This window comes from Talpa europaea (genome assembly GCF_964194135.1).
Source record: "Talpa europaea genome assembly, chromosome: 2".
In the NCBI taxonomy this organism is placed as follows: Eukaryota; Metazoa; Chordata; class Mammalia; order Eulipotyphla; family Talpidae; genus Talpa; species Talpa europaea.
This window is the reverse complement of record NC_140068.1, coordinates 86,482,202-86,497,647: the sequence shown is the minus strand read 5'-3', so window position 1 is coordinate 86,497,647 and position 15,446 is coordinate 86,482,202. Positions and strand designations below refer to the sequence as shown.

Here is a 15,446-nt window from a genome sequence, read left to right as displayed (position 1 = left end):
CTATGTACTCCAGGCATATTGTAAAACTAAAACAAGGTTTGGGTATGGTTTGTATTTTCAGTTTAAGGCTGCAAGCAGTATTTACAACAGAGGGCAAAAGATCTATCTGAAAAAAAAAGGAGGGACTATGGCATCAAACAGCCTCTTCAGCACAGTGACACCATGTCAGCAAAACTTCTTTTGGGGTAAGTGTTATCATATTTTAAAATCCTTTAAGAGATGAACCTGTTAAGCATAAAGGTATGTTTCCTGGATGAAATGCTATCTTTTCTGGAAAACATTACATTAAAGATATACTAATGATGCTATTTTGTTGCATTAAAAATTGAAAAATGAAATTGCTGTACATATTTGCATTTGAGATAGGTAACTTATCTAATGTTTAGAATAATGACAAACTAGGGAAAAACTAACTTATTTCACATTAGGCAAAATGCTTTCTTGAGTTATAGAAATGAGAATGTCAAAGCAGTAAAGGAAACAGCTTAATAGTCTCCTTAATCCTCATTGAAATAAAATCAGACACTAAATTAACTAAAGCATTATAAAGTATTCATTCCGGCAACTACCAATATTTAAGCAAACTTCAAAAAGGAAGCAATTTTACAAAATAACAGACCACAGAATTATCTCAACATTATCTTCTACCATGTAAAACAGAAATAAACCTGTAGTACAGTTAACTTTTTAACCACTCAACTAAAAGAAATCTATTTGTAATTTTAAACTGCATCATAAGATAGCTGCACAAGTCTGTTTCTAAACTTTTATATAGCTGAAGTATATAGTTAGCGGAAATAAAATTTTAAGTATGTAATAGCCAATTTTAAAAAGATCATCATATTTGCCCAGGATATTAAAGAGTTCAGACGTCTTTAGCAATTTACAATCAATTGTAATTTTTCTATGTAATTTAAAATTTACAAGTACACACTGCTACCCATGTGTAGAACTTGTTATAAACACACAGCAAATACTGAAACGTCTAGGATTCTTTTCATCATATTCTTGGACCTACGAAATGAATACTGTTTAGTCTCAAGAAAAATAAAACTCCGTAAGAATACCTTGCATGATTTAAAAAAGCCATACCTATTAAATCATGTTGAGCTTTAAAAGAAAAGACATAATATAGTTCCTTAATATTTAATTTCAAGTTAGTGTTAATACACATATGGAAACTACTTCAACATACATCAGCTGACATGGAATTATAGCAAAATATATAAACACTTACAAGATTTTCTTTATGATGTCCAACATGTTCCAACTACAAGGCAAATTTATAAAATTTTCCTTTATCCTTTAAAATAAATCCTTTTGCTGTGTATACCTATATTAACTTTGCTTTATAACTTACAACTAACGATTGGAGTTTCCTTTACTCCTCCTACTTCACACATTTTAACTGGCTACCAGAGGATCAGTCTTAGTTTAGTCAAAGAGAAACAATTAAACCTGAAAGAGAAAAAAGTTTTTCTTAAAGGAGGATATATATGCTTTGTATTTTACAAAAAGTACAGAATTTCTTTGGTGACTCATTCAAATGCTGTAAGAGGGTCCCCTTAGTTATAACACATATAATATAATCATCATAGGCTATTTCTTTTTTAAGAATTTAATGGTAAATAGCAAGCGTTACTTCAAAAAATTTTACATTAAGGAAGCAGAACATTATACAAATAGAGTGCACTAAAGTCCATATTATAATTACAGGTTATGCTTGGGAACTTTTACTGTTACTATGCAAGAAATGAGGGGAAAAAAAGGTTAAAACTATTGTTATATGCAGGGATAACTTGAAACAGGCATCTCAAGCAGTTAAGATACTCTTTCACAATGTTACTGGTTTTTTAAATAATACATTTTTCTAACTAGACCGGGAACAACAAATTTCAAGGACACTGCAGCAATAGAAGTAAAACTATTAATATTGTCACAAAGAATAGGTTATATTGTTCACTATTCTATTATAAGGGGTCTTATATTTCTGTGACATCCTTAATAACTATTTTCACAGTAAAATTTCCAAACTTGACCCAGTTTCTAAACAAGGAATAATAGTGAGCTAAATAAAGATCTTCTATTACATGTCATTTTTTTAGACATCTTAACTAAATCTTTCTGTTCTGAAAAGTGGAATTTGCTCTCTCCCTCTCCCAAGCTCCCCCCTCACCCACTAATTCAACAGTTTTTCAGAGCCTAGACAGAGAATTTTAGATGAACCCATTACAGTGAACTAATTACAGGTGGATATAGGTTATCAACAAATTACAAACATTTCCCCATTCTATAATTCATTTGAAATCTAAACATCTCACATCAGGCTTTAAATTCTTATGTAAAGATTATCAAAACAATATAGAAAAATGTGAAAAAAATGTATTCTGATTTTGTAAACTAGTTTTTTTTTAAAGTTTAGGCTTTTCCTAGATGAGGGACATAGTAGGAGCTGACCAACTGCCTCACTTCAAATACAATGAGTGAAAATGTGTGTGGTGAGAGACAGACAGACGGACAGAAGGACAGAGAAAGGAGGGAGAGAGAGGAAGGGAAAGAGGATGGAAGGAAGTGTTTCAGCTTCCTTGCTTTCTCAGCACACCATTTTTCTTGAATTAAACTAGATTTTTTAATCTGCACTACTCCAAATATGTCCACTATTTATGATAAATTGTGTCAAAAATGACAGATGTGACTCTTGAAATACCTGAGAATTATTTATGAAAATATACTAGTTGACTGATTATATTTCTACATATCACCTTTGTAATTGACCATAGTGACTGACTCAACATGATGTATAAGCACTGATTTCCAAAATAACAGTTTTGGTATGTAGCAATAATAATATACTTTCAATATTTAATAGTGGCAAAGTTTAGTAACTTGCTTCTAAATAACAGTTAATTCCAAAATCCAGAGACATAATTTTAAAAGTCAAAAACATAAGCAGACTACTCTAAAAAAACATTGAAAGCTAAAAAGTCAATATAATTTCCAGAGATTAATGTTACAGATCATTTTAAATAGAAATCCCCAATTTTATATATTTTAAAGCACAATAAATAACACAAAGTTTACATGAAAATATTAAATATTTGGCTTTTTGTTTTTAAATTATAAAATATTTAAAAATTTAAAAGAAATTGGTCAAAAATATCTTGTAAATCTGCATGAACTTCCTAATAGTCCCTAGTTCACACGGCATGAAAAATACATAATTGCATTATGATAAATTTTAGTTATTTTAGAAGAACAAAAAATTAATCTATTCAATTACACCCTTCCAACTAATCACTGATAGTTTGACTTGTTTAAATCAGTCATGCTAAAGTAAAATTCAGTAAGATAGAAATGTTCCAGTTTGTTAAAAGAACACTGAAATATTTGATGGTTAAATAAACTGCAGAGGGGGGAAAAAGCTAACTCATTGAAGGCACTAAGATTTTATCAAACACACAGAATTAATCTTTATTGAATAGAACCATTCACAAATCAAAACTCACTGTACTTCAATACTTTCAAGCAGCGCTAATCAATTACAAACCTTTTCTAGTGCTTCAAAACTCATGTGCTTTCAATTTTATACACTGGTGGTCCCCACGTACTGTATTGGGGTTGAGTTAAGACATTCTGTATCACAACTTTTTTTTTCCCAACAAATATTCATCTAGAAGGGCTTTTTCCCTCTCAAGAGCTGCTCACATGAAAACTGTGGTAATATTTTTATACTGTACTTCTTTGTTGGAGCAAAAGGTTAAGGGTTACCTAAATACCTCAACTGTATATACAAAAAAAGGAAAAGGTAAGTATTCATATTAAAAAATCCAATGGGACTGGATTATTTATTTTTGCATTTCCTATGATTAATGATGCACCCGAGCATACTTGAAGACTGATGGCAAAACAGGGTAACATCTCAAATTCCTCTCCAAATCATACAAACATCAACCTTCCATGCTGTTCTAGCCCTTGTTCCAGGATACTACAAATCTAACAACTCTAAGTCAGTAGTGAGGTCATGCAGCAAAAGCTCCTCAAAAGCACTAAAATTGCAAATTCTATTACCTAATGTATGTCCTTAGAGGTATTTTCATATGAAGGATTCACTGGACCAGTTTACATCTAGTATCTTTTTAAAATAGTACGAATACCTTCAACAGGAAAATATCCTTCCTGCAAACAAAAATTACAAACATGACAAAGCAAAACTATTTTTGTTTAACCCATTTACTATGCTGGACTTATTTAATGGGCGCTACAAAAATTGTTAATTTCAGTAGAACAGGTTACCTTCCCAACAGGTTACCTTAAGGCACTATTTTTGTCTCCTATGCCAATGAATTCCACTGACAACATTCTACCCCCCAAAATGTGTTACTGAACTCCCATAATAAGGGTAACAATAAAGTCCAATACTTCAGAGCTTTCTAAAGAATAAAATATTCTAAGTCAATTGTTTTAAAGTATATGGAAATACATAAAATCTAAAATGTTTCATATTTAAAAATAATTCTTCCGAAGAAGTCTCACATAATGAAAATATACTACTTAATATTTTATGGCTGTTTTAAAGGTTAGAGAATTCAGGGGATATGCATTTTGATCTTTGTTACAATTAAAAAATAATGGGGAAATGCTATACCTTATTCAAAGGGAGTTTCCTTACAATTCTAACCTTGTTGACCACAAGCTTTTGTCCATTCAACAGCAAACACATAAAGCAGGCCATACACTCACACATAACTTTAAGACTTATACAGCAACAGAGATTAAATGTTCTGTTATTACACTGTATACAATATCTTCACCTGATACCAAATTTTCAGAAATTTCCTCCTTTCATACTATTTTTTAGACACAGGATTCAAGGTTTGTAGGTATTGGATGGATCTAAACAACACTATATCAAATATTTCAGTTTACTACTATCGTTAAACAGGATGTTAAATAGACAGCATTTTTGTTCATACATATGCTTTTTTCCATAATAAATGAAAACCCACAATTTAATATAATATATAAAATGTCCATGTAAGATGAATTGTAGCATTAAGACTCTTACAGTCTAGTGCCTACATAAGAACTTATTATTTACAGTGAAAAAATTCATTATCATATATCTCCTATAAATACTCTATGTACTTTTAATATACATAAATTCACATCTAATATATAGTCTACGAATAAACAGTATAACAAGTGTGATTTGGGCTCTAATAAAAACAGAATAAATACTAGTTTATCTTGATGAAATGATTTTCAGTTTTTCAATCAATTCCTTAGGAAATAAGGAATGCTTTACAAAACATACACAATTTTAATAATGTTTGGGAAATTTTATTATTTTAATATTTATATTTTTTATTATACTGATGTTAGGAATTTTACCAAGTTAACAAACATTATTTCTCAAAAATGTATTTAAGATTATTTTGCCAATTAAAGACTGTTAACGCGCTCTATTTCTATTGCCATATTTAAAAAATTATACGTAAATTTTACATTAGATAAGTGACATTCCTAACAAGGTACATCTGTTTTGTGCAAAGTATTAATTTCTACAATAAAATCAAAGGAATTAAATTTTATTTGACTTTTCAGTTAAGCTGGCTTTTTTATATTAATGGCATCTTACTAAAATCAACTATAAAAATATATTTACATTAAAGACATTAAAGAAAATTTAAATATGCCCTTACAGGTTCCCCTAAAACATATTACTTATAATGAGATATCCTACAACTAAAGCCATTTTATGTTTCACTAAAAGAAAATAATATCCAAATGACAATAGAAATCAATCAATAAGGTATTATTTATATATATAAATATATATATATATGCACACAGTCTTTCTTTGGCAAAATACAAGATGTGTTATTTCACAGAATTTCATATGAACATGACATATTTTTATACAAAAACAAATATTTGCCACAGAAATTTACAACTTAAAATTTTTTACTATTAGCTTAGAACTTTAATACATAGAGTATGCATTTGTATGTGCATGTGAATAAATATACTTAAGCAATAACAAAAGTTGGAATAATGATTGTAAACCAGGGGAACAAAACACTGCAAATTAGCAAATGAAATAGTTTGTAGCTCTATGGTGAAGATCATCTACTTTTCCAATGTGTCCAATACAGAAGTGTGAATCAAGAAAATCAGTAATAGTGAGCAAGAAGTACTACCTGGAAAATTCAAGACACACACACACAAAAAAAAAAAAAAAAACCCTACCTGGCAAATTCAAGGATATTATTTTCTGTTATAAACAAACAATTACAAACCATTATCAGTTAAACAAAACTGCAATTCACTAAGACAAGTATTAACATTAAGCTGCTAACATCCCTATTTATTGACATTATCTCAAAGAACAATTCTGGACTGGAGCTAGAGAGGTATATTTTCTATATATTTATTCATGTCTGAGTAAGCTGGGTGAGCAATTTAAATAGGGCATTGTGATTTTCATTTTGATAATAATAATTATAATCAATTTTATTTTCGTATTTCTCTACTGGACTTCCCAGTTTAAACTGCAAATTTCCAGAATAATCTTAAAGTGAGAAACTATCACCATTTCTAAGTAATTAAAAATTACCTAAATGAATATAAACAAACTAAATTCACAATGAAGTTAAAGAGATCACAATTACCTTATTTTATTATTAATAAAGTGCTACAATTTCAATTAATATTTTAACCCATTGGTTTTACAATATTAGTATAACTCGATGCTAGAAAAAAACATGAGCATACAAATACAGGATGAAGATTCCCTTTTCCTAAATTTTTATGTAAATAAACTCAACCCAAAAACTCTATTTTTTTAAGAAAGGTGAATTCTCATTTAATGTTATGAGTTTCTATTAGGTTACAGAAATCTGCATAATTATAGTGCCAAAGAAAAAAAACTTCATTATGCTGATAATCTACCATTATAATGATCACTGTGTTTTCCATAAAATTGATAAACTGTAAAAAGTATATAAGTACTTGATACTAAGAACTTCAGCACCCTTAAGGAAGAATAAGGAAGGCTAAGACAATCTATCATGGAAGTTAACTTTCGTTAAGACAATAGTATCCTAAAATACTTGGTTATAAAAGTTAATCCAGGAAGGTTAATTCTGACCTCTCATGAAATTTGTATAACTTTTAGGTAATTTAGCATACCTAAAATGTCAAAAAAAAAAAAAAAAGCTACTACTCTTGCAAATATAGGGTTCAATACAAAAATAAAAATATTCAAGAAGATTCCACTTACAATGTACTACAGTACAATGGTAAAACAATATAAACATAAAAGTCAATGTAATTCAAACTTCTGAATTAACCCAACCTTCACTCCATAGTAGAAACTCCTTTTTTCATATTATTAAAATTCCAGTGTTTGCGCACAAGTCCTTATATTATTGACACTTCAGTTCTTAAAACGAAATACACATTTATGTTCTCTTTCCCTCTCCCTCTTTCCACTAATTTCCACCTCATTTAAAAAATGTTATTATCTAAGCTATTTAAAAATAATCAGTATTGGCAGAAGAACTTCACTATTAATTTAATAATAAAGATTTAACAACACATTTCCCTTATAATATATTGAAATGGATATGTAGTATGAATAGGCATATTGCAGAATATTTTAATGCATCAACAGTAACAGAGAGAACACATAACGAGAATTTTTAAATTATTATTAACAAGTATTTGGGAGGAAAAGTGTCGTGCTGATTATCAGACTTATTTTTATTTTCCTAAATATTCTTATTTTTTAAAAATATGATTAAATCAAGACATACTTAAAAACTATTTTTTGAGAACTGAACATTTGGTTTAAATTGTTAAATTATTTAATTATTAAATGGTTAAACCACCCTATATGCTTATATAAATAAAAAGTACTGAGATACATTAAAACATTTTCTCCATTATGAAATAAAATCACATGCACCAACAAATCATGTAATGAAATATTTTTGATAAAATATTTATTTACAAAATAATTACATAGTACATGTACAAAATGGTAGGAAAAGATTTTGTATAATGAATCTACATTAATATGTATAACTCATGTTTTCCACCTTGATTTAAACCTTATTTAAATACATAGGCAATTCACTGCATTTCCATGAACCAAGAACAACTAATAACCTCAAAACTTTTTTAAAGGAATCTTTTTAAAAAACCATCTTATGCACTACATAGGTTGACAAAGATCTTTTTTAAAAAAGTAGTTTTGAAAACTTACACTTAAGTTAATGAACTTAAAGCTTACATACACAAACATATTAAATGAACAGCAAAATCTAAAGAAAAATAAAACTCTACCTAGCAATAATATCATACCAAGAAGCCAACCCTGAGTATAGGAGAAATACATATGCTTTTCAAATAAAAGCTCAAATTAAAGCCTGTCTTTTGAACTACTCAAAACATAACATCTCAGTTAACTACAGATTTTTTTTTCTAAACTGGCAAGATTAAAAAGAATTACATCTAATTTTTAATTTTTCAATTACAATGTGTGATACTTCCTTTAATCAGAAGACTATCATTTACTCTAAACTACTGGAAAGGATTGCCCACTGCATTTTTCCTGTACGTACCTCCTTATCAATTATGGTGTATCTTCAGCATTCGAAGAAAAGTAAAAAAAAGCTTCAAAACTCTAACTGAGTTTAAAACATATCATTAAATCAATACACATAGGGCTACCTTTAAATATTCATTTCTAAAAGACCAGAAAATCTTACTTTTTTTAAGCTATTGCATCTACACTTAGAAAGCAAGTTTTAGTGAGTTCTTTTGCTACGCCATAATGATCTGCTCCAGAAACTCAAGGGTACCTAAAACAACGAGCTACCTGTTCTAGCCAGGCTTAGGAATGTGTCCAAATCATTTTTATTGATTTAACCTTTATAGGAATGCTACATATCCTCAGAGCAAAACATTTTCAATGTATTTATAATATGATACACTTCTGAGAAACCATGAAAAAGAAAGCTAAAAACAAATCTAGATACCCCTCCACCCTTGGTTGTTATGGGTTTATTTTTGTTTACTTTAAACACTGTCAATAGACCTAAATATTAAATAATTCTATTTAGGAAAACTTACTTTGGCACTAGTGTAAGCAGAAATAAAAATTTATTTTGGAAAAAAAAGTGCATTTAAATAAATTCTAACTTTGAGAAATAAAATGCCTGACTTGACAATGATGTCACATCTACAAATTTTAACAGATTCTAAATACCCCTTTCATACTCTAGTTACACATTAATCATGGAATCTACAAACATATCAAACTTAAAGAATTTAGTCCTTATTGAATAAACTAAGTTGTACTCTAGTTTACATTCTGAGAGTTTACACAGAAAGTCCTGTGTTGCCTATCTCTCTAGCTTTCTGCAAGTGGTACTTTATTAATGGCCTCAGCAGCTAATGTGTGCATTAGCTATGTTTGTCAAATAATAATTCACACTATTATGCTTCCTCATATTATGGTTCATCATTATTCGTTAACTTGAACCTCACCTCTAAAGAAGTTATACTTTCACTGAAAACTGTTCTCTTAAAAAGGCAAACAGGTTTTGAGCATTTCCAGATGTAGCACTAAAAAAAAAAAAAATTCTCAAAGAATTCTAAAATAATTAATAAAAATGTAGTAAAATTGGGGTAAATACTTATTTGCTTCAATGATCATCCCTAAGATTAATTAAGAGTTGAATACACTATTTTTAATTTGAAACTTGTGGCATAGGCAGTAATGATTCCAAGTAACTGCCAGTAGATAAAACAACCAAGCATATTTCGGCATGAGACAAGATTCTACTGAACTGGAATTTCTGAAACTCTTAACATTACTGAACACACAGGAGAAAAATCACACTATTAGCTTTTTAAAGTAGCTTACATTTATTCTGAGTAATAAGGCTAGGTTTAACTATGTTATTTTCATGTTGCTATCAGTTTTTTTAAATAAAATAACCAAGCATGCAAGAGATTATGCTAACTAAAATTATAATAATTTACATGCAGCCTACTTCTCTGGAACAGGACTGGGACGATGAAAAGCTAGTACCTCCTTAAATGTTGTGCACCAAGTGCTTTTGTTTGCCTCATTCTAGTCCCAAGTCCTGCTCTGGAGGAACATTAGTATAAATGATTTTATGAGAAATACACTAAACAGGATATCATAAATTACAGAAAAATGGCAATATAAGAATACAAGTTCAAATGAGAATATTTATGTTTAACAACCCTTATGTTTTAATTGATTTTGTACTGTAATGAGTACTAAGAGTTCTGAGATAGTACAAATAGTTAACAAATTTTCTTTAAAGGAGACATATATCTCTCATAAATATCTCTCAAAATCTTTTAAGTAAGCCAGGAAGCCGTATTACCTGACCATAAGACTTTAAAGGAAAAAGAAGAGCTGAGCAAGTAAAGGCCACTAAAAGGTACAGGGCTACAAATGACTTGTTACAACTCACAGGTATTCAAATCTAGCTGATCAAAAGAATCACCCGAAAATTAGGTCTTGGAGAAAAGGCAAAAGAAGAGCCTTGATGCTTTTTAAAACAAAGCTCTCCAGGTATATTAGTCAAATTTGTAAGCCAACATTTAATAGATCAAGAAGATAAGCTCAACATGTATATTCCCCTAAAACTTTAATTAAGTTTACCTGTCCAACCCAAAAAACGATTAAAATTTGTATGTTACTTTTCTTCCCTTTCTTCTTGTAGAGATGTGAGCCAAAAACTATTTTTAGTTCAAATAGCTATTCTATGTATATAAACATTTTATTCTAAAAACTCATTATTTTAAACTTTATTTAATAAACTAATTTTAGGAAAATATGTGCCTAACATACTTGAATGATTTCTATAAAGTATATTGTAGCTAAAGTGATATATTATTTCTATACTAGCTTTTCTTTGTTGGTTGTTTTATGTGTCAACCAAGGTGCTAAGCCCTTTTATAACCATCATTTCTTTTAATTCTCACAATTCCCTTATGAGATAGGTAGTGTAATTCTTTACAGATGAGGAAACTGAAAATGAGGTAATAAAACCTGCCCATGGTCACACACATAGAAGAGGTGAGAATGAAATGCAAGTCTTCTATTAATTACTACCTTATCATGTTATTACTTCAATGCAGCTGCTTCCTAAATGTCCAATTTCACCTGTAACAGTGTTCTTGAAACATAACCATTAAACTGACAAAATACAAAAAAAAGAAATAATCTTTGTTTCTCCAAATTATACCAATGTGTATTTTTAACAGTGATCAGTGAGAAACACATTAAGGAAAAATAAAACTTAAGAATATAGCAAGGGATCAGATTTAGCTCAGGTTTAATCAGGAAACAAAAGTTTTAGGAAATTAAATAATTCTTAGCTAACCACTATAAACAATAATTTTATTCATTATCTACAATACACTGTATACACTTCATTTGATGTGAAGACACAATTTTAGTAGTTAAAAATTAAACTCTTAAGTTGAACAAGGTATTTATAATCCTTGTTATTTATCAAATTAAAACAATAATGGTCTCACTCATGGGCTTTTGTGTTAGAAGTGGAGTTAAATCTTAGTTCCTGTAATTATTCTTAACATTCCCTTTACCATGGAGTCACTATCCTATATTAAAAAGCCTATATAACCACACTTATGCTCAGAAATAAGACAGCCTCAATTTTTAACTCTTCATTTATACTAATTTCTTAAATTCTTATCTACTTAAGTCTTTGATAGTCCTAAAGATCCAGGAATAAGGGTGTATTTTTCTTAGCCTACTAAAAAGATATTGCACATGATTGTAGGAAGCAAATCTTTTACATAGACTATTCATCTCAATTTCATCCACAATCATTTCTCCATTATTATTCAAAACAAAAATTCTCAGAGAAACCATAGAAGAGATCTAGCTTTTTTTCCCCCTGGCATAGGGTAGGAAGAAAGCTGTGAGATCATATTTCTCAGTCTAATGGATCCACTGAGAAAGACACCATGACCAGCAAAGTAATAGCAGGTATGTTAGACATTTACTGGTACTTTGTTGGTAGGTGTGATGTACTATAAACATTTGAAAAGGTGTGAACCTGTACTCCTAACACACATTTATAATACAGTATTATAAATCAATGTTATCTCAAAAAATTTAAAAGAATAAAGACCTAAGAAGAGAAAACTGAGGACCTACAAATGTCAACAGACTTTTCCAATAATACTTAAGACATATTTAATTTGATACAAAATGTTTTAAGGATCAACAACCTTGGGTCTCCCTGGTGGCACAAGGGGTTAAGCACCACACTGTGAAGCAATCCACTATGAAGCAATCTTTAGCACGAGTTTGATCCCCAGCAGGCCAGGGAGAAACCCACATGGCGAGGCAGAGCTCTCCTGTCGCGCCCGCTGCTCCCCTCAGCAGTATATTTCGTCAGTCTGCCTGTTCTGTTCCCCACTCTGTCATCTCTGATGGATCCTCTCACCCCCCGCATCTCTGGCCTGTACCCCAGCTCTTGTATGTATAAATAAATCTTTTTTTAAAAAAAAGGATCAACGGGCCTCCCTGGTGGTGCAAGGGGTTAAGCACCGCACTATGAAGTAATCCACAGACTCTGCAGCACAAGTTCGATCCTCGGCCAGCCAGAGAGAAACCCACATGGGGTAGCAGACCTCTTCTGACTCACCCACTGCTCCCCTCAGCAGTGTATTTCGTCACTCTGCCTGTTCTGTTCCCCACTCTGTCTCTGGTGAATCCTCTCAACCTCTGTACCTCTGGCCTGTACCCCAGTTCTTGTATAAATAAATAAATCTTTAAAAAAAAAAATAAAAAAATAAAAAATAAAAAATAAAAAAAAGGATCAACAACCTTAAAAGGCCCAAATATGACAGTATTTATTGAGATTAAACAGACTCATATGCAAGAATCAAATTAAAGATACTACAAGCAAGAAAAGGAAACATATAAATGGTGCCCCATGTGACAATGGAGGTAAGATGTTAATGAAAGAGTTAATTAGGAATAAAAACTGATAGGGTAAGATAAAATTCATTGACTTTAAATTCCACAATTATTCATATTTACTTCATCATGAGTCATTAAAAAGATACTACAGAGCCTCCCCTGGTGGCGCAGGCGGTTGAGCGCAGCACCATGAAGCTGTCCGCAGCCTCTGCAGCGCCAGTTCGATCACGGCCAGCCGGAGAGTGTCCCACGTGGCGCCGCAGACCTCTCCTGTCTCACCCACAGCTCCCCTCAGCAGTATATTTCGTCAGTCTGCCTGTTCTGTTCCCCACTCTGTCTCTGGTGAATCCTCTCACCCTCCCACGCATCTGGCCTGTACCCTGGTTCTTGTATAAATAAATAATCTTTAAAAAAAAAAAGATACAACACATGACAAAAATTTAAACGAATTGTGGATGTGAAAAACATGGGCAAGTTGAAGTAATATAATAAAGAAACTATAGATGAATTTGGCAACAGGCATTGGACGAATCAAAGAATAAGGAAATGAAATTGCCAAAGATCAAGACAAAAATGAGAAAAAGTAGAGTTTTGTCTTCATCATTGTTAACAATATGACAAATGGGGGAAAAAAGCACACTAATTTTAAATAGTACAATCTCAATTACTTTAAGTTATACAAGTGTATACAAGTATATATGAAGTACTCAAAAGAGTAATCATTATGTTCAGATTACAGAATTACGCAAAACATTTCATACACTTCCCAATATTTTTCAATAAAAGTATTTATTACAAAATTTAAAATGTACTTGATAAAGTATCCCTATGTTTTAGAAGTGTTTTTTCCTGAGCCCATACTTGGCACAGGAAATAATGTTGGGTTTGTCTGTTTCCCCATACCCAAATTGTAAGAAATAGAGCAAATACCTACAATTAGCAACTATTTTAACATGAGAAAGTTAATTTCACAAAAAAAAACATACAATTTCATGGAAACCTGATAACCCAAGCAAGGATTTGAGTGTCCTTTAATTTTAAATCCCAGTTACTCTAGTTATTGTAAAACCTCAAGCAAGCTACTTAAACCCACTGTATCTCAATTTCGTCATCTGTAAAAATTACCACCTATTTTGAAAGTTTTATGAGAAAATTAAAGCTATCATATGTAAAGTGCCTATATGCAATCAGAAAAAAAATCTCTGCAGTTATTACATATAATCAATTTTCCAATCCTTAAATCTTCTTAAGAGTCTAAATTTGACTGTTCATATTGCTGTAATCCACAGACCAGCAACAACAGCACCACTAAAAAAAGCCTGCATATAAAATTACACAATCTCAGGCCCCAACCCTGACCTTCTGAATCTGAATCTTCATTTTCACAGGATCCCCAGGAAAAACAAAGTTTGACTATCCATATTCAAAACAACATTTAACTGAGGAAGTATTCAATTTATCTACTTTATCACTGTCTGAGTATAGCGCATCTGATACTTTATTCCTAATTCCTAATTCTTAAATTCTGAGGGACTTACAAAACTGACAAAGCCTAACTAAATTCCACTTCCAAAAGACAACTTGTCAAACCTACAGAGAACTCTCATGTTCACCTTTCAATTTATTCACAATTGAACAAAAAGGAGATACAAAGAAAAAAGTTAGGTACCATAGTGCATAACTCTCTTAAAACACTGTCAAATAAAATTTTTTAAATTATTAAGCTATACCACTGTATTAACTAGCCGCTAGGCTATATTCATATGTTGTCAAATACCTTACTTAACTTTAAAATATTGTATTTGTCCCATTTTCTTGAAACACCTTCTAGAAATCCTAATATAGGGTAGCTGTGAGGCACAGCTACTACTTAGCAAAACCATTTGGCCTCTAGTACTCACCTTCCAGGTGGCTCACAAATCATAACTTTAGTCCTCCTAGAATTTTAGCCAGAAGAGGCCTCAAGCTAACAGGTCTTTAGATTTTCTTTTTGCAACTAATTTCCCCTCTTTGATATTTTATACTAATTATTTACTGTTATATTTCACAATCACAGGTGCTTATTATTGTCTTTTTCCATTCCATGATCACTGACTAAATAAAACAGGAAATAAAGAAGACAATTGTATATATATAAAAAATTGTCAGCCCAAATAGTATTCAAATTCCTAATTTAAAGAAAAAGAATGTATATGGAGTAGATATGACAAAGAAATACATATAGATTCAGCAGTATACTAAAAGTTAAAGGTCCTAGAAGTGTATCTTCTCTGGAGGGACTTCTTAGACTGCTTTAAAGCCGAACTTCCAACTTTCTTTTACACTTTTGGAAACTCCCCCATTTACAAGGCCTAAACTGCCCCTTATTCTTACTCTCTACCAGTAACACAGACATGTCCATTCATGCACCACTTCATTCTTTTCATTCTATCTGCACTTT

General features: G+C 30.9%; 2 protein-coding genes across 5 annotated transcripts in view; one reads left to right on the top strand and one right to left on the bottom strand.

Moving 5' to 3' along the window:
- RUNX2 (RUNX family transcription factor 2) overlaps positions 1–15,446 on the top strand; it is a gene marked incomplete at both ends in the record, with an annotated part of 210,434 nt that overhangs the window by 277 nt on the left and 194,711 nt on the right. The window contains one exon of one of the 2 annotated variants that reach the window (XM_084227833.1): positions 62–185. In XM_084227833.1, the coding sequence (XP_084083959.1) occupies positions 62–185 (124 nt within the window). Of the gene's footprint in view, positions 1–61; positions 186–15,446 lie in introns of those variants that run through there. The other variant, XM_084227834.1, reaches the window with a different exon arrangement.
- SUPT3H (SPT3 homolog, SAGA and STAGA complex component) overlaps positions 1–15,446 on the bottom strand; it is a gene marked incomplete at its 5' end in the record, with an annotated part of 404,664 nt that overhangs the window by 371,877 nt on the left and 17,341 nt on the right. The gene's annotated exons all lie outside the window — the stretch shown is intronic.